Here is a 20,876-nt window from a genome sequence, read left to right as displayed (position 1 = left end):
CTTGTGTTTGGGTTCATACTGTGAATAACAATCCAGAAGAGGCCAGGAAAATAGAAGCCGCATTTGTTATTTTAACAGAGAGAATTTAATGTAAGAAATGGACTGCACAGGTGTTAGAAGGTTGAAAAGAGAGTATCTGTAAGAAGCAGCTACCACTTCTAGGGCTGGGAAAACAAAAGAGAGCTTGAAATTGTAAGGACGGGAAAAGATGGAGGATTTGCCCAGCGGAAGTGGGACCTACTTCTCTCGGGAAAGCACTTGGCAGCTTCCACACTGCTGAGGAGGCATCGGAAGCCTGGTTCTCAGAGTATGGAAGGGAGTGGGAAAGGAAGCCAGCTGCTGCTGCAGGAATAAAGAGCTAAGGCTGCAGCAGCGTTGTCCAGAAACAAGCAGGAAGGAGCAAATCCCTTCTCCCTCTTCCGGCCTCCCAGCATCCCCTTAATTCCCATATTGTCTAGACCTATCTGAAATCCAGCTAGCAAAAGAGAAATGCAGTTTTCAGAGTTGCAGGTCCACCAGCCTCACAACTTCTTTCAAGGGCTGAGTTTTGAGCTGTGAGACAACAGCTTCATCGGCAGCTCACTGTGCAAGGAGCTATTAGATTTCCACCCATGGTTGCTGCAGAGTAACTCAGACATGCTGCCCGTTTGAATGAAACGTTAATTAGAGTAGACCGTTTGCCACAGAGGATTTCATCATGACTGCATCCATAAGATGCTGTTACTGGGATACCTCAACCAGAGCTGCTCGCCGAGCTGCGAGAGTGATTCAGGCGCCCCTCTTGCGGAAGCTCGGGTACTCAGTATGCATCCCCATTGTTTGCCTTTGTTCAGGCTCCAGTCTGTAGCCTGCAAGCCTCTTTAAATGATTCTGTACACATGGTAAGTGGTCAGGTGGCCAGTGTCCAGAGTTCTGGAAGGATGAAGCCTGAGCTGGGCCATCTGTTGACTGCGTGCTGTTTTGTAATGCACACAGGGAAGCAGTGGGAAAACCCGGAAGCACACTGGAGGCCTGATGAAAATAAGACCAGTTAAATCTTCCCTGTGAATGTTCATTAGGCCATCTGCTCTTATTAGTGTCCTTATCATTTGGAAACATTACAGAGTTAAGATAAGAGAGACTATCTGGATTCTAGTCTAACTTGAAATGAACTTTTGGGTAGAGCGATCATAAGTTGTGATATTTCTCTTCCCATTCAGAACCCTGGCCACTTATATCTTAAAATCTCCATGGTGAAATTTAATAGTTCCTTCCTGAAATACTATACTGGAAAGAAGGGTTAGCAGTAGCTACAGAAATGAAAACATAATCTCAGAGTGGCTGATCAATGAAATCAGACCATTTCATAAAAGCTGTGCAGTCATACTTCTGGCCTGTAAATTGCTTTAGGTGCCAAAGGGAATTGGAAGCTTGGTCTATCCTGTCGAGCCAACACTATAATATTAACAACGTGCAATAGACAAGTTTCTGCAACTTCTCTGTAGGAAGAAACTCTGCAGAATGATCCCAGGGCCTGCTCCTAAGTCCCTGGCTCCTAAGTCCCTGGTTTTTTTTTATCAAAACCTTAGCTCAAAGGATAAGAACGCCCCCCGCCAACCTCCTATTGCCTGAAGACACATAATGGGCCTCTCCTTCCTGTAAATTCACTTCAAATTCACAGTCTCAACACCTGACTTCCCATCTGATTTCCTATTGCTGCGTGCTGTTATCTGGTTGTCTCTCCTGTATGTCTGTTTCCCACAATGCTGGGTATACACAAGGTATTTAAAAAGCACATGTAAAGTTTTCTTGAAATGGAGGGTTAAAAAATAAAAAAACAGTAATATGTTCATGCTTCTCTTCCCCACCCATAGAAGTGCTGAAAGGGTTAAGTTCTTCCACTCTAATGATAAAACCCAAGATACAAAAAGATACAAATAGTAAGTTGGCAAGTAGCATCATGTACAATATGTTCTTCTTACAATAACAATCAAATTTACAAACAAATTAGCTGTGGAGTCTGAAGGACATTCTGTAGTTTTCACACTGGGCCTTCATCTCCTGCTGATAGATGACTTTGACTGTAAATTGAAAACTGGAAGTGGTTAAACATTCTGTGTATTCACAAGTGCCATTTCCAAAATTGAGGCTTCAGAGAGGAGATGCAAGAAAGGGTCGACAGCAACTCAGAGCAATTATGCCTGTTATTAAGATGAGGTAGTGGCAATTACACAGCAGACTCACGGAGAATGTGTACGTGCTGATTGCTCCGAGGGAGCCTGTAAGAACAAACTTTTATAGCCCCCATCAGGCCTTGGGTCTCTAGAGGAAGTAAAGATTTTCAGCCACTCTGTCAGTGTGCTTTTGGACAGAACTTTATGGCCTCGGGAACCATCTTGGAAGGAATACATGCTTTTTTCTTAATGAATTTGAATGAAACTCATAAAACAGAATCACTTCACTCACTGTTTCCTTCCTCCAGGGAAACCATTCTCAAGAGTGTGGGCATCAGGACCCCTTTATACTCCTAAAAAATATTGGGGGCCAAAAAGAGCTTTTCTTTTTGTGGGCTTTACTGCCAATTGTTACCTTATTAAAATGAAAGCTGTGACTTTTAAACACAGAGATGTACTAGCCTTAGGTTACCCTCTAGAAAACTCCACTGCACACTCCTAAGTATAAATGGCAAATGGTTTTATTAGAAAAAAATAGTTTTGACCTTACAAACCTCAGAAAGTCCTAGGGACTTTCATGGACCAAGATGGAAATACTGTTTCCTCAATTCTAAAAAAACATGAATTTTTAGACATCGGATCAATTTGATAGCTTGCTGGTGGGGAGAAATGGTCCATTAAATGTATGTGTCGAATACAAAACACACCCTCACTTCAGAAAAATTAAAATATGGAGGGAGTAAAGAAAATGCATATTTCGAAAATGTAGCAACTCCCATTACATAGGGAAGCCATTTACTGACTCAAATGTTGTTGCAAAAAGTTTGTCTGAGAAACTATTTGTGTCATATAATTTTAAAATGCTTTGATGGACTGAGAATATTAGTCAATGGGCACTAATGTTTTCATTCAACAAACATTTGCCAACTATACTACCAGATACTGGGAATACAAAAACAAATGAGACCTCACCCCTGCCTTTGAGGGCTTGCAGATCTATGAGAGCTCATAGGATGGCAAACTAGTGTTTCTGGTATAACGGGGAAGCATGGGATCTGAGTGAGTCATGAAGCTAGAAGAGCAGCTTCAAGTACCCAAAGATGGAGCACTGGGCAGCCAAGAAACATTGAAGCTAATCAGCCAATTTAAGTAATTAGTGATCTTTTAACAAAGTTCTGCTCTGGTGGACTTTGCCACGTGTTGTCACTTTGAGACATTCATGTATTTCCCAGTGATCCATCCCGAGACATCAAGATAGAAGCATGTTAGAACAGTTTGACCACAAGGGTGAAATTAGTAGCACCAGTCAAGAACAAAGCCTCTGAGGACATTTTCTTCGCTGCATTTAAATTCAGCTGAGAACAGTGAAAACTCCCCATGTAACAGTGACATAAGCAAGTAGCAGCCAGACTGTCAGCTTTATGCTGTCATCTGGGACCCAGACTCCTTTGCTGCTGTCCTGCCATCCTAGCATGCAGCTTCCATTTTCATGGCCACATCGTGATCTAAGATTTCTGCTAAAATTCTCACCAGTATACAATGTTGCACAGTGGAAGAAAGGGCAAAAGAATGCTTCTTCCAGCTGAGTGCGTTCTCTTTAATGGCCTTGCAGTAAGCACCAATTTATTTACTGATTTATAATTTTTGTGTAAGTAACATTACATTAGGTCAGTGTCAAGTATGCATCGTTAAAAATCACCTCATCTGTATATATATTACATTAAGTTCACCGCTAAAAATCCTATTTGACCCTTTACCATTGAGCTGTCCTCTCTTTCCTGATTTACCCACCCTCTTCACCTTTCCTCTCTGGTAATCGCTCATTTGGTGCTGTATTCTAAACATTTATTTTTGTTTTATCTAGTTCATTCCCTTTTTGGGTGTTCCTTTATGCCATATATGAGTGAAATCACATGGTGTTTGCCTCACTTATTTCATTAAACCTTCAAATCCCATCCATGTTGTTGCAAATGGCAAGATTTTACCTTTTTATAGGCAAGTAGTATTCCACTGTGTATCTATGTCTCATCTTTAGCTGCTCATCTGTCCTAGGGTACTTGGGTTGTTTCCACTTCCTGGCTATTGTGAATAGTGCTGCAGAAAAACGTGAAGATACATAGGTACCTTTCAATTTTATACTTTGTATTTTGTATCCCACAAGCGGGATAACTGGATAGTGTCAAATTTCTATTTTTAGTTTTTAAGAGGACTCTCTATACTTATATTGGCTGTGCCAATTTACATTCCAACCAACATGGTGTAAGGGTTCCCTTTTCTTCACATCCTCCCTGGCTTGACTTGTTACTTCTCTTTTGGACCTCAGCCATTCTCACAGGTGTGAGGTGATATCTCATAATGGTTCTGATGTGCATTTCCCAAATAATAAGATATGATGAATATTTTTTGAGATATCTGTCAGCCATCTGGACATCTTCTTTAGGGGCAGTGTCTATTCAGATCCTCTGCCCATTTTTGAATCAAGTTGCTTGGGTTTTGTTCTTGAATTTTATGAGTTCTTATATACTTTGTATATTAACCCCTTGTTGGACATATGATATGCAAATATCTTCTTCTATTCTGTTCGTCTGTTCCTGTTCATGATAGTTTTGTTTTGTTTTTGCATAGTATCAATTTAAATGTGTGGATTCTAAAAATAAACAAATGGGATTGTATCATACAGAGAAGCTTCTGCACAACAAAAGGACTTACCATTAAAATACCCTCCCTGATGGGCTCTCCCTGGTGGTGCAGTGGGTTAAAGTACTGCATTACGAAGCTCTCTGAAGCCACTGCAGCACAAGTTTGATCCCCCGCTAGGGAGCTGACCTACATGGCGAGGCAGACCTCTTCTGACCCTCCCGTTACTCCCCTCAGCAGTATACTTCATCGATCTGCCTGTTCTGCTCCCTACTCTGTCTCCGGTGAATCCTTTCACCCACCACACCTCTGGCCTGTACCCCAGTTCTGTATGCATAAATAAATAAATCTTTTTTTAAAAAAAAATGCCCTTCCGGCGGCGCAACTGGTTAAAGCACAGCACTGTGGAGCTATCAGCAGCCATTGCACCATGAGTTCAATCCCCCCGCCAGGGAGTGACCCACATGGCAGTGGCAGACCTCTCCTGTCTCACCCGCTGCTGCCCTCAGCAGTGTACTTCCTTGATCTGCCTATTCTGCTCCCCACTCTGTCTCTGATGGATCCTCTTACCCTCCGCACCTCTGGCCTGAACCCCAGTTCTGTATGCATAAATAATCTTTTTAAAAAATGAAAAGATTACCTAATGGAGAAAATATTTGCATATCATTCATCTGACAAAGGCTTGATAGCCATGCTATATAAAGAACTCATGCGAATCAACAACAAAAAACACCCCAATCCAAATATAAACAGAACAAGTGATTGGTGGTGAATGGTAACTGGACTTTCGTGGCTGGCGTGGTATGGTTTATACAGCTACTAAGGTGAGAAACCAATGCAGTTTTGTTAAGTAGTGTTACATGAATAAAAAGGAAAAAATAAACACTTTCCAATGAAGACATATAGATGGCCAAAAGGCACATGAAAAAGTGTCCATCACTTATCATCAAGGAAGTGCAAACCAAAACCACAATGAGATGTTGCCTCACTCCTATGAGAATGGTCACCTCAAAAAGACCAGAGGCAACACGTGCTGGTGAGGATGTGGAGAAAAATGAGCCCTCTTACACTGTTACTGGAAATGAAGACTGGTCTAGCCCCACTGGAAAAGTGGGGAGGTTTCACAAAATATTAAAAGTGATCTACCATACCATCCAGCGATTCCACTCTTAAATGTATCTCCCCAAGAAATAAAAAAAATATTAATGTGAAATCCCATATGTACCCCATGGTCATTGCAGCCCAATTTAAAATAGCCACAAACTGGAAATAACCTAAGTGCCCACAAATGGCTGAGTATCTAAACATGTGGTTTGTATCCATAATGGAATATACTCAGCTGTATATTTAAAAAAAAAAAAACAACAACAACATGAAATCTTGCTATCTGCAACAGCATGGAAGGAACTGCAGAGAATTCTGCTTAGCAAAATAAGTCTTCACTCAGATGTGGAAGATAAAGAAACAAAGCAAAGTAGCAGACCAGACAAAATCCAAACCAGCCCTTTTGCATTCTGACTGCAGAACTCAGTTTACCAGAGTGAGTGGGAGAGCAGAACAAAGTTTGGGAGGACTCCAGTGGACTCTGGTGGATTGTTGATACTTTGGTGGTAGGGGGTGGTATGATAACATATATTTACAGAGGTGTGAAACTGTACTCCTAAAATATATAAGGTGTTGGAAGCCAATATGACCCCAATAAATAACAACAAAAAAGTGTGTATGATTCCACACTTCCTTTTACTACTTATTGCCTTGAACTTTATCATATGGGCACAAGGACTTTGCCAATAAGGCTGGATTGGCTTCTATTCTAGATAGCAGTGTGCCCGTGCCCAGATCAAAAACGGAGGATTTTCTGCAAAAGAGAAGAAAGTGAATAGATGACAAGGCAGAGTTAAAACCAGCCTTCTCTGGCATTTTAGTAACCACACATTCAACATTTTGTTTTCACCCTGGTGCTGTCTAAGCCTCTTCAAATTTATAAAAGCCTTCTTAAAGAAAGTTTGGTTTTCTACAGTTAAAAAAGCATGATGACACCTTTCAGTGAAATGGCCCTTATTGATCTTGCTTTTAACAAGTGGAAATTATTAGAAGATGGAATACACCAGGTCTACCTTGGGGATTTGTTTTACTATGCTTGGCTTGGCTTGGCTTGCTTTCCCCCAGCATCCAAAATGTTTTCAGAACATTGAGGTAGATGTGATTGGATCTATAACCTCTGCAGCAGACTGATTCTAAAGATCAGTTCAATGGAACTCTTGATTGGATTTATCCTGGCTATGCATCTGCAATGAATAATGTGACTGAAGTGTCAGTTATTTTGATTGGGCAGCCATGGAGCAGGCCACCCTGATGCATTTGACCAAAGGTTGAGAGGCCTGTCAAACTCTCCAGACATTAGTTGAGAAAACACAAGAGTGTGGGTCTGAGATAATGGCAAATGATTTGCCAGTTGACAAGTCCACATAGTCCTGGTGTACTTCATCTTCTAATCATTTCCACTTTTTAAAAGCAAGATCAATATGGGCCATCACTCTCAAAAGGCGTCATCATGCTTCCAACAGCAGAAAACCAAACTTTCTCCAGATGGCTTTTTCCTTCTTTTATAAATTTGAAGAAGCACAGATAGTATCAGTGTCAAGAGATGAGAAGATCATTTGAAAACTGACAAAAAGTGATGCTAACAATGTGGAGATATCAGCTTCTAGAAGCATGGGGAAATCGAACGTGGAGCTGACAGAACACCTGGCAGAGAGTGCTCAGTGCCATCACTGTGCCTTCCCCACCGTGGGCATACTACAGAAGAGATTATCAAGACTCCCTGGAAATTCCTACTGAAGAAGCCTCCGAGATCGAAATCAGAGTCATTTTTCAAATGAACCATAAGTCTGGAAATGTACTAAATGACAGAGATTACAAATGTCATATTTGGGGAGGAGAAACAGGCCCTCTTGAAAAACGACTGCTTCCTTCAGTGCAATTGGGCTTTAGGAAAAGGAACTTAACAGTTGGTGGCAATTGTAAGATATAGGATTCCATGGATGTGAATTTCTTGAAATGGAGAGAATGGAACTGAATAGTCTACTGCTCCAAGCCCTAGCCACCCTTTATGTGGGAAAATGTAGGAAGTAAAGTCAGCAAAAGACCATACACTCCATGAGGGCAGAATCCAGTGTGTCTCAGCATAGTGCCTGCAATGGGGAAAAGAGACACATTGGCATAAGTAGGGAAAATGATTAAAGTAGCATATTCTGTACTTGGAATTGTATCAAGAGTACTGTTACAAGTAACAGTGGAGTAATTCAAGTGATAAGTTAAATATTAGCCATGAAATTGACTGACAAGTGTATGTGAAATAATATATCCCAATACAAGCCAAATATTTCTTGGCAGACACATCGCTTAGGAGGATTCTCAAGGAATAGAATAAATGGAAAAGGAGGAGGGGACTGCTGACATTGAAAGAGGGGGAGCCTTAAAAGAATGTGGCTGTATGAGTGCACTTAAAGACTTCCTGAGATTTGCACAGAAGAGAACATTGCAATAGTCAGAAGAAATAAAAGCAAGTTCCATAATTGAAAATAATAGCTCACTCTATAGAACTGTGTACCGAACACTATGCTGTGTGCTCTATGTAGATTTTTTTCATATAACTCTTAAAATAAATTTTTGAGAACCTATTACTTTACCCAGAGTCTACCCAAGGAAATTAACTGATTTGCTCCAAGATCACAGAGTTAGCAAATAACAGAATTTTGAACCCAGGAAGTCATAACTCCTAACCACTTCCTTCTACATCTGAACCTTTTTCTAGGAAGACAGTATTTTCATCAGACTCTCAAAGGGCTTTGCAAATGAAAACAAGTGTGAGAAGCAGTTTTCCAGACTCTAAGCATCATGAAAGCAGGAATTATGTCTATCTGAATGAGCACCCAAATATTTGTCAGGTAGTCAGCTGGAAGGCTGTATTAGTGAATGAATATACTAATGAATAGCTGTTCTCCAGGTTGGTTCTGCTGCATCAATCTGGCCTCCTTCCAGTCTGACCCTGCCCCCTGCCAACTGTACCCTAAATGATCTTTCCAAAATGCTAATCTGGCATCCATTCCCAATCTTATAGACCTTCATTGACTCTTCAACACCCCCCGTTTAAGTCTACAAAGTCCCTGGCACACACAGTCCTCCATGACCCAGCCTACAGTTATCAACAAGGCAGAATTTTGTCCCTCAAAGACTTGGCAGTGCCTGCAGATGTCTTTGGTTGTCACAATTCAGAGAAGGTGCTACTGGCATCTCATGAATAAAATCAGGGATGCCATTAAACATCTTACAGGGCACAGGAGAGCTCCCACAACAAAGAACTATGTGGCACAATAGTGTCTCAGGGAAGACACACAAACTTGATCTCTGGAAAACATTCTAACTTCATTTACCACCATGACCGACCCTACTGTATTAAAGCTCCAGGAGCCCCTAATGTTAGATTCCCTTTCCCATTTGGTTTCATGCTCCTGTGCCTTGTTCATCCTCTTCCCCCCTGTGAACTCTTTCTCCCCACTCTTGCCTCTTCTCCATACCTTTGTTTCATTCTTCAGGATTAAGGTTACCTTTCTCGAGGAATTTTGCACCAAACGCCACCCCCCCCCATGGGAACACCTCCCATGTCGCCCTGTCTACCATGCCGCTTCACCACGTTCTGTTGAAGTTACCTGTTTCTGAGCTTCCCCCGCTTAAACTAATCAAGGGCAGGGACATATCTTACTTAGCTTTGTGATAGTGAGAAATAAGAGAGGACAAAAAGAAAGGCAAGTCACTCGACTCCTAGCAAACTTTGATCTTCTCTGCAAAGGAATAACTTTTAGGTTGAGTCAAAGGAGGTAATGGGGATGTTACAGGGTAGCCCAGAGTGGACTGGGCCGTCTGTGGGGGCCTCACCCACGCGCTCACAACTCAGTTACACTGCAGGTACACACAAAAGGGTCAATAATGGGTTTATTTACAAAGGGGGAAAGGAATAGGAAACAACCCAGGGAAAGAGAGCAGTGTACAAAGTAACTGGAATACCTTACCAGCTCGGCTGACTGAAAATGCTGAGCCACAGGGTCCAGAGAGCCGTTTCCCGAGCAAGAGAGCAAGAGATGCAATGGCGCCCAATTTATCTCCCAATGCCCCAGAATTCCTGCTAGCTCCACCCTTGGGTCCTCATAGTTCTCTCCCTTGTACTGCTGGGAGTTGTAGTTTCCAATCACTAGAGTAGGGGGTAGAGTCCAGAAAGCTGGGGTAGGGGGTGGAGTCCACAAGACTCTGCAGAATTCCTTTAGGACATCCTTCTCCTTAACAGGGAGACCAGGCATGTTGAGGAGATCGTGAAGAAGTGTGTCCACCCTTCTAAATGAGGATTCATTCCACACAGAGGCTAGGAACACATACCTGAAAATGGGGATATTGATAGTTTCTTTCTCAAGTCATCGCTCTAAAGCATATAAAGTAAGAATCCATAGAAAGAGCCTGACACATAGGGAAGAACTCAATAAACAGTAGTTACTTTTATTGAAGGTTCATCTGAGTAGGCCTGTCATTTTATGGATATTATTGATTAGGACTGGTTCAAAGCAAGGGCAGCACCTATTTATATTTTAAAGATAGGTCAAATTAAAGAAAAGTATTAAGTCAATAATAGTGCAGTAAGGCAAAATTCATGTAGAGGCCATATGGACATTAAAGTCTGCAAAACAGATAAAAGGGCACAGCATTGAATGGTAACTGAACTGGGCTCCTTCTAGCTCTTCAGGTCTATGGCTCTGAGAACACTATTTGCATCAACACACTCACCATCCTGTCCTTCGTCCAGGCTCTGGGCTGAGTGCCTCCTATCACTTCCTCGTTTAATCCACATGGTAAATCCAAAAGCTGACAGATGACTATTAACCTCTTTGTTACATATGAGGAAACCAGAGGCTCCGTGCACATTCCCCCATTTGGCTAGCATTACATCGAAGAAAGAAAGGAGCCAGCCTTCAAAGTATTAGAGAGCCCAAGTTTACAAATTATGATCTGTGTCTACAGTGTGGAATTAAGCTTATAATTGAGAAGTTTTCTAGTTTAGTCTAATCATGCACTCATATTTAGATATTGCTTTTACAAATGAATTTTCCCCTAAAGGATTGTGCTGCTTTACAAACTGCTACTTAGCTCAAAATTAGCTGGATCTTTAAACCAACCATGGGACTGGCTGACCGGAGAGTCAAGTTCCTTCAAGGCAAATTTTCATTTAGCAGAAGAAGACATAGCGCTGTGAAGGCTGGACAGCCGCAGGGAGAGCTCCTTTCTGCTGAGGGCTGTTTCTCAAGGAAGGTGACTGGGAAATCCATACATCCCCCCTAGCTGTCGGCTGCACCAGTGACCTTTAATGCTAGTTTAGCTAAAATACATTTTGACATTTTAAACAAATTAATGTGTCTTTACAAGGTGGGGCAACCACCACAAATTCGGCTAAATCGTTTGCCCGTAGGCTGGGTCACCAGGCAAATTCTTCAGAGCTTCACTGCTGCTCCCTCACTGCTTTTTCTACTCTGTCCTGCCAAAGAAAGTGTTTATTTTCCTCCAATACCTCTTGGGCAAGAGCCAGCAGGCTCAGGGGAAACCTTTAGCCCTATCTCATTAGCATATCACTTTGGAGTCCCTGGGGGAAGAGTAGAACTTAATCCTGACTGCCAGAATCAGCTCAAGACTCCCTTCTACAATATGTGTTAGGTTGTGCTTATGGAAACATCTTGGTGAGAGATACAGTGTCTCCATTGTGTGGGTCTAAGGCACAGCTTCCTTGAGAACTACCTGGAAACAGGGGTGCATAATATGAGAAGGTTACAAAAGGAAGTGGTGATCTAAGGAAGGTGAAAAATCCCAGCCTCTGCAGAGGCAGGCCGAGAGAGGCGCATCTCTCCTCTGAGTGACTCTCATAGACAACTCAGCCAGCCAAATCAAATGGGAATTAAGGAGATTCTGTGTTGCTGATGTAGAAAGTGTCTCTCAAGCACAAAGGCCACTTTAGTCACAGGAAACTGCCACAGGGTGACTTATTTGATGGAAAAGAAAACAAACAGATACAAGGACTGGTGTATTTTTGAGGCAGTATTAAATCTAATAAACATGACACCAATGGTATTGGCTTAAATCAGGTTGAATGAGTTGGAGAATTTAACAGCTTATCTTTCAACTAGCAGCCTTTATCTCAGAGGCAGCCTTGACAGCAGAGAACAGAATCCAAAGCACGTCTTCTAAGGCTTCTGCCAGGTGTGTGTCGTCCCTGACCTCCGCCCCGGCCTCAGCTCTCAGAGTGGGGATAATGAGAATGTCATTTCTGCCAGCTTTGTTTTTTCTGGGTCACTGACTTCAGACTTGATCAAAATAGGAGTGTTGTACTGAAATAAATTCATTTCCTCTTCCTCAGCCAGCCTCGGCTTATTTCCTGAGGGACTGTGCACCACAGGGCCAGTGTGGACGGAGAGCTCTGTGCGAGCGTGATGTGTAGCTAGAGGGCCACGGTGGAGTCACATGAGAGTAGGAGCAGGGCCTCCACAACAGCCGTGCTCCCTCTCCCTCTCGCCAGCAGGGCACTGACATGCAAAGGCCTCAGACAGACATGCTGGGGAACACATCACAGCAAAACTGCTCTGGGAGCTGTTAAGGCTGGTGTTTAATGTTTATCCAATGGCCTAGTCTGAGAGGCTCTGTAGAACACGCATAACACAAGCTCAGCTTTATACTCCATTAGCATTCAAATTCCTAGCTGCCCAGAGGCATATGGTGCTGACCAAAGAAGGCCAGCCTAGGTGGAAGTTGAGGGCACACAGAGACATGGGGACAGAATGAGGTTGCCAGGCATCTGGGACAGACACGTAGAGACAGGAGGCAAAGAGCCCCAAAAGGCGCAAGAGGGGAGGTCAAAGGCAACTTCTGTCTTCTTTACATCATCAGTTGCCCCCCATTAAGAGACAGAAGTAGAGGGAGGGCCTTGTCTCAGACTTCATGCACCTCATTACTGAGGGTCAGGCTTCTTCTAGCCAGGGAAATAGCAGGCCTCAGAATGACAATCACGATTCATTTTTTGTTTTCAGACTTTCTGATTCAATGAGAAAAACAAAGCTTTCCTTGGGCTTTCACTCAAGGCCAAAGGAAGAGTAGCTACATTACTGTTAATATTTGGCCAGCAATAGGACAGAGTTTTCTGCCCTTGTTGATCCTAAAAGAAGAGGAATAAAGGACAGCAAAGGTGAATAGTGGAGTGGAGAGCGCCTGTAACATAGTTCTCTGACGAGTGCTCAGTGATAAATAGTCTCTATCAAGGAGATGTCAGAGCTGGCATTGGGCTAATTCCCGTGCCCAGAAAGGAACTAAAGTAGAGCCATGTTTGATTGACCTCTATGTCCCCAGTGGCTTGCATTGGACTTGACAGAAAGCAACACACCCCCCCCACACACACACACATAAACACACAATACACACACACACAAGCTAGCACCTTTGCATCTAACACCTTACCTCGTCTCAAATCTATCTCTTCATCCCCACTGCTGCCACTGTAACTCAGGCCACCATCACTCCTCACCTGAGCCCCACAGCGGAGTCTCCTCATTAGTGGTGTGCCTCCCATCTCACCTCCTCCTCCATACGGTCTCAACAGAAGCCAGTGTGATTCCCTCAGCCACCCAAATGTGACTATGTCTCACCCCTTCTTGAAGCTCTTTTGTGGTTTCCCACAACCATCGACATAACACCAGACCTATATGTCTCTCCTTTACTTGGCACATGAGTGTACTAGGGCTACCAAAACAAAAACAAAATACCACAGATTGGTGGCTTTAGCAAAAGAAACATTTCTCATATTTCTGAAGATTTGAAGTTCAAAATAAGGTCTCAGCAGGTTTCTCCTCAGACCTCTCTCCTTCATACAGATGACCACCCTCTTACTGTGTCTCCCTATGGCCTTTTTCTCTGTGCCTATCATGGACTACTTCCTGGTCTGTGTTCCAGAGAGATTAATTTGGTCTTCAGTGTATGAATTTAGGGGTGACAGTTCAGTCCCTAACACCTGGCCACTGTCTACTTCCTGACTGTCACTGCTCACCATTCCCTTACGTTCAGCCCACAATAGCATCACTCGGTTGTTTGTAGTGACTGGATGGGTCGTACCATCTCTAGCTTCTAGACCTTTACCATGCTATTCCCTCTACCTGGTTTGCCTTCAACTCTGCTCTTCTCCTCCCCCAAAAAACCAATATTTCCACCCCTTTCCTCTCCAAGTGGTCACCTCTGACCTTGCTGAGGAAGCACCTTCTCTGGGAATACTCTGCCTTCTGACTGCTAATCTTGATGAAGTGCTCTCAGACTCTCTGCTGCCTCCTTCTCGTAAGAATAAGAGTAATTGACTGACAGCTTCTCCAAAGGCTCTACTAGACCATGAGTCATTTGAAAACAGAGGAGTGATGTGGTATTCTTTGGATTCCCAAAGCCTAGCACACGGCTGGTCCCAAAGGGGGTACTCAGCAAATATCCGGTGAAATAACAAAGCCACCTGTTCCTTTGCTGAGAAAAGGGAGATGGGTGAACTAAGTCAGCAGTGCACTAGAACTCACATTTCCGAATCACCCACCAACAGTACCTGAGTATTGCCCAGGATGGATGCCAGGCCCATGCTAAGGAAGATCCTGTCCCAAAGTATTGTTAAGACTGGTTTTTCTGTTAAACTCTGGTTTTTCCAGCACTCTGTTTCCTAGAATCCTCTATGATGTTGTTCTTCTGTCACAATGGGGACATTTGTGTAGCATAGCAACAGGGAAGCCCTAGAGCAGTGGTCCTCAAACTTCAGTGAGCATCAGGATCACCAGGAAGCCTTGTTAAAACACAGATGGCTGGGCCCTACCCCATAGTTTCTGAGTCGAAAGGACATGGCTGGGGCCTGAGAGTGTTCATTTCTAACACGTTCCCAGATGATGCTGCGCTGCTGGCCAGAGACCAACACTGAAAAAGTGCTCCAGAGGATTTTTCTAGAATTACTGGGGGAAAAAAAATTATACTGTGTTGGACATGGCATAAATGATAAACATGTTTACCAGAACATTTCATCAGCTGTCCCTCCCAACTTGGCCAGAAAACCACATTGCTGAAATTCATGAGGGTAGTGGGGGACAGGGGTGGGGAAATAAGCCACTTTCCCTTTCAAGGTAGTACTGCTTCTGGAAAGATATTGTAACCTAATGGTGTGTGTTCTGTTCCTTTTTCAGGTGCGATTAGAGTGGCCAACAGACCTTGCAGTCAATCCCATGGACAATTCATTGTATGTCCTGGATAACAACATTGTGCTGCAAATTTCTGAGAACAGGCGTGTGCGTATCATTGCAGGGCGCCCCATTCACTGCCAGGTGCCAGGAATCGATCATTTCCTGGTCAGCAAGGTGGCAATTCACTCCACTCTAGAGTCGGCAAGGGCCATCAGCATCTCCCACAGTGGGCTGCTCTTCATAGCTGAAACGGATGAGAGGAAAGTAAACCGCATTCAGCAAGTTACCACCAATGGGGAGATTTCCATCATGGCCGGTGCCCCCACTGACTGTGACTGCAAAATTGATCCCAACTGTGACTGTTTTTCAGGTATGACCTTTTTAGCAATTCACCAGATCCCCCTCTCTGTTTTCAAAAGAAAAGCAGGTTTCAGAAAGAAAACCAAAGTGTTACTTGTCAACTTAGATATGAGCGAGTAGAGAAAGCAACATAGTGTGGGCCAGAGAGCATAGTTTCGGGCACTGTTCTACGACTGACTCCACCTGTAGCCCCCAGCCCTCTTCATGACTCAATTCATGTATTAAATGGTGACATCTCTACTTCCATTATAACATGTTGCTGTTCTGAGATTAGACCAGTGTAATAAAAATGGTGATACGCTAAGAAGCTCAGACCATAATGCAAATGTATGACCAAGATATTGTTTGTACCTTGGTAAAAGCATAGTTAGGGAAATCCCATATTTACAGACTGAACTAAGGGGGGAAAATCCTTGTCCTGAGTGCCTGGTTTCCAGCGTTTCAGCGTATGGGATCTAAAACCTACACACTACTTTGGGAATCCATGGGCAACATTAGGCCCCACAATGGCGGTTTCTTGGAACATCAGACGGCTACTTACATTTTTTTTTCAACTCTAAAACTTTCATCATAATCATTAGTGCCCTTTACTACCAATTGAAACAGGAGAAAGAGAAAGCTTTTTCCCCAAAAGACAGAGTGGATATTCCAGATAGCAAACACTCCTCTAAATGTCAATAGATACATTTATTGCTGAGACGTGGAAATCCCTCCATGCTATGTGCAGTCCTATTAAACTGTTCATCCAGTCCCAAATGTTTCTCTTAACCTTTGCCTTTCCTTGGGCCAGAGGAATCAAGAGCGAGCAACTTGATCGATATGACTTTAGATCAATAGTTCCAATGTTTTCCTGGACAATTAATTTTATAGTTATTTTGCTAATATATATCTTTCATTCAAGGCAAATCTAATGTTTATTCCAGTTATCAAGTTTGATGTTCTGAATCATTGTTACACTTATAGACTTAGCGTACTATGACAATGTGACAGTGGGAATTAACAGAAGAAATTTCCTCCAGGCACAGTAGGATTGGAAAGTCCTGAAGTAGATCCTACCAGCTTCAGCAGGCATAAGTCTCATGGATTTCCAACCCAATTTTGTGTGACAGTCATTATTTGTTGTTTTTGTATTCAACAATAGAATAGATACTGAACAGCAGGATTGAAGATTTCACAAAATTGGTGTTAACTGAGATAATTGCCTCTTACTGTTCATTTACAGTGGTACTGACAAGAATTTTGAATAATGGGTTTCAGAACTGTCAAGGGGTGCATTCAGGGCGTCCTTTAGAAATGATTCTTTGTATAATGAATTTTATTGAAGTTACATTGCATTCTAACATTATACAAATTTCAGGTGTGTGTCATTAAAATTCAACTTCTGTATATACTGCATCAAGCTCACCATTAAAAGTCCAATTGTATCGTTCATTGTACAATTAACCTATTTTTACTTCATTTACCCACCCTTCCCCTTCTCTCCGGTAATGCCTAATTTGGTCCAATAGTCTATTTAGTTTGTTCATTTCTTTGATTTCTCTATATACCACACTTGAGTGAAATCATAGAAAGACGAACACCTGAAATGATTCCTGATGCAGTGTTTTCTGTGCAAGGTATGCTTATATCAATTGACATCATTAAAATCACGGACTTTCTTCCATAGGTGATGGTGGCTACGCCAAAGATGCAAAGATGAAAGCTCCTTCCTCCTTAGCAGTGGCACCTGATGGTACCCTCTATGTGGCTGATCTTGGCAATGTTCGAATTCGTACCATTAGCAAGAACCAAGCCCACTTGAATGACATGAATCTTTATGAGATTGCTTCACCTGCTGATCAGGAACTATACCAGTTCACAGTGAATGGAACCCACCTGCACACCTTGAACTTGATAACAAGGGACTATGTGTATAATTTCACCTACAATGCCGAGGGAGACTTGGGCGCCATTACCAGCAGCAACGGCAACTCAGTGCACATTCGCCGTGACGCGGGCGGTATGCCTCTGTGGCTCGTGGTGCCTGGTGGCCAAGTGTACTGGCTGACCATAAGCAGCAATGGGGTCCTGAAAAGAGTGTCCGCTCAAGGCTATAATCTGGCCTTGATGACCTATCCAGGAAACACGGGGCTGCTGGCCACCAAGAGTAATGAAAATGGATGGACCACTGTTTATGAGTGAGTTTCTAATTTTCAACACCGGCTTTGACAGGTTTTGTTTAAAAGTATATTGTAGTGGGAAATTGCCTCAGTAATTGCTAAGTACTGCATGCTATTTTCTCCTAACAACCACCATTTAAAAAAAAAATCAAGGAGAAAATTTTGCCCAGATCCTAGGGTTCAGAACAGCTTCTCCAGGGCAGATCTGTAGACCACAATAATAAAAACATAGACTGAATGAGGAATCAAGTATAACATTGCAGGAGACAAGAATGAGGTAGAAGTCCAGGCACTCAAGAAATTTACCACAGAGCTGGAAACAAGGTAAATTCTCATTTAAATAGCAACACTAAGAAATAGTTCTAAGGCAGCAAAGCAGCAGTGTGGTTTAACAAGTGTTTATTGATCCCTGTGAGGTTTAATGAATGAATAAATGAGTGTGTACCCAACCCAGCCCAGCCCAGCCCAGCCCAGCCCAGCTCTGTGTAAGCAGCTGTGGGAGGAGAGAGAGGTTAGAATATAAGAAGTGGGCCCCTGGAAAGCAAGTGAGACATGCACAACCATGGAGAAGCTGCTGTCTGCTGGCTGCTTCTGCGAGCTGTGGAGCCAACCACTCCTGAGCAGGCCGGGGGCCTTGCCAGTGTGCCTGCACAGTCACATCCAGCACCTTTGGGCCTCTGACACTGGTTCTGTGAGCACTCTGCTTAACTGGGAATTAACACAAGGCGTGTGTGACAGCAAGCTGCTGGAAGGCGGGCCACAGGACCAGAGACCATCGTCCCTGCCTTGCAAAGCACACACAATCTTGTTTGCTAGTCCACACATTGAGAAAGCTAGTCTGCCAGCAGATGGCAAACATCTTCCCCACAAGGGGAATTGCTGAGGCCCTCCCTGGTGGCCTAGGGGTTAAGTCAGCTCTGTCATCACTGCACCCTGAGTCCAACCCCAGGCCAGGGAGGTGACCCACATGGCGCAGCAGACCTCTCCCGTCTCACCCACCGTTCCCCTCAGCAGTATATTTCAGTTGATCAGCCTGTTCTGCTCCCCGCTCTGTCTCTGGCGAATCCTCTCACCCCCTGCATCTCTGGCCTACACCCCAGTTCTTCTATGCAAAAATAAATAAGATCTTTAAAAAGCAGTGGGGGGATTGCTGGACTTTTCACCAGTTTATACAGGAGCATAACCCATGGAATCAAATGCAGCATCTGAAATGGATTCAAATAGAAGGATTGAGAAGTGCAGAATGATGGGGTCCCTCTATAAGGATGTCGCGAATGTGAAGAGAGTCTATCCAGTCCCACAAAAGCCTCCTGAGGAAAGAGACAAAACAATTGGCCTTCAAATTTTGGATGCTTTCCCAAAGAAATGCCCCTTATACAAAGGAGCTCGACAGCTATTTCAGTTTCACTAAGAAAAATGTTTTCAGTTGTTTCTCTTGCAAGTCTTCCTCTGTTTTTTGAAAAATTTGTCTTACATCTTAATAAGAGTAATAAGTCACTCTTCAGTGAAGCTTTACTATATGCCAAGTCTGAGCTACGTGATTTACATACATTCTTTTTTAAATCTCCCAAATGACAACATAGCATGTTTTATAGGTAAGGAAACTGAAGCACAGAATGGTTGACTTGTCCCGATTCACATGTCCTGATTCACACAAAAGTCTAGGACTCAAACTCCCCAACAGTCTGATTCAAGAGCATGCATATTTTAATACACTACCCTTAAGATGAAGTTTCTAACGAGATTTCTTTTGTAAAAATTTCACATGAAATCCACTGCAGCTGAAATTAGGCCACTATTTCAAAAGCTAATGGATGAACTTGGTCGAGCAACAGGAAATGGCTGAAGTAGTAAGTAGTTTCCAAATAACCAATTCAACCACTTATTCATTTATCCAATCATCACACTGCACACATTAAAAGTCAATTGTACCGCAATACTATTAGATGAAAAACACAAAGTAACCAGCTCAACCATTCATTTATTGATTCACCAATTATTTGCTACACACCTACTACGTGCCAGGCAGTGTTCTGATACTGGGGAGCTAGCCATGAGCAAAACACGGGAGACTCCTACCCTGCTAGAGCACGCATGGTACTGGAGAGACACATGTAGAATGCACAGGACTTCAGACAGTGATACATTCTACTGAGAAAAGAATCAGGGTGGGGGGGTCAGAGAAGAGGCACAAGGGTTTTGTTTTGTGTTTAATTCCTGATTTAGCAGCCTGGAAGACCTCACTAAGGAGGTGACATTTGAGTAAAAACGTATAGGAGGCGAGGCAATGAGCCATATGGTCATCTGACGGGCGGTAGGAAGGTAACACGTCGGGACCCTCAAATAGCAAGTGCAGAGGCCCTGCTGTGGGGGCATACTGGGCAGTTCAAGGGATGCAAAGGTAGCCACAGGGACCGGAGTCGCGATGGAGTAAGAAATGGGGAGAAAAACCAATGTCATGACCAGGCCTACTTCATGTAGGGACCTATGGTCCCCTGTAAAGACTTCAACTTTTACTCTGAGTAAGAAGTAGAACCACTAGCGAGTTCTGAGTATAAGGATGACATCATCTGACTTCTGTTTTTGTTTTTTTTTTTTTTGAAAGACTTATTTATGCATATAGAACTGGGGTGCAGGCCAGAGGTGCAGGGTTGGTGAGAGGATTTACCAGAGACAGAGTGGGGAGCAGAACAGGCAGATGGATGAAGTACACTGCTGAGGGGAGCAGTGGGCAGACAGGAGAGGTCTGCCGTACCATGTGGGTCACCCCCTGGCTGGGGATCAAACTGGTGCTGAAGCGGCTGTGTCTAGCTTGGGTGTGCTGCACTTTAACCTGCTGCACCACCAGGGAGGGCCCTGACTTCCATTTTTAAAGAGTCACTCCCTACTGAAGACAATATATGGTGGAGTCAGGAAATCTATTTGTGGATCGAGGGAAGACATTTGCTGTAATTTAGGCAAATATTGTTAGCTAAGTCCAAGGAATTGGGGCAGTAAAAAAATGGTAAAATTCTAAAGATATTTTCCATGTAAAGCTACTAATACTTACATGCTGGATTTGGAGTACAGAGAAAAGGGGATTAAAGATAATTTCAAAGTTTTTGGCCTGAGCAACTGGATATTGGACTTTCCTTTTGCCAATATGGGGAAGATGATGCAAGGACTACATTATACTGGGTGGGGTTGGAAGTTCCGTTTGGGATGTGCTCGGTTTAGTTAGACATCCAAGAAAATATCAAGTAGGCAATTGGAAGTGTGAGTCTGGAATTGAGGGAGAAACCTAG

General features: G+C 43.2%; 1 protein-coding gene across 1 annotated transcript in view; it reads left to right on the top strand.

Annotated features, from left to right (window-relative positions):
- The window catches only part of TENM1 (teneurin transmembrane protein 1), a 590,326-nt gene that overhangs the window by 534,345 nt on the left and 35,105 nt on the right, over window positions 1–20,876 (top strand). The window contains exons 25-26 of the mRNA XM_004685779.2: window positions 15,077–15,443; window positions 17,100–17,610. Of these exons, the coding sequence (XP_004685836.1) occupies window positions 15,077–15,443; window positions 17,100–17,610 (878 nt within the window). The remainder of the gene's footprint in view (window positions 1–15,076; window positions 15,444–17,099; window positions 17,611–20,876) is intronic.

Source organism: Condylura cristata, unplaced genomic scaffold (assembly GCF_000260355.1).
Source record: "Condylura cristata isolate star-nosed mole 26May11 unplaced genomic scaffold, ConCri1.0 scaffold00019, whole genome shotgun sequence".
Taxonomy (NCBI): Eukaryota; Metazoa; Chordata; class Mammalia; order Eulipotyphla; family Talpidae; genus Condylura; species Condylura cristata.
The sequence above is the reverse complement of the archived record's forward strand: the minus strand, read 5'-3'. Positions and strand labels throughout refer to the sequence as shown.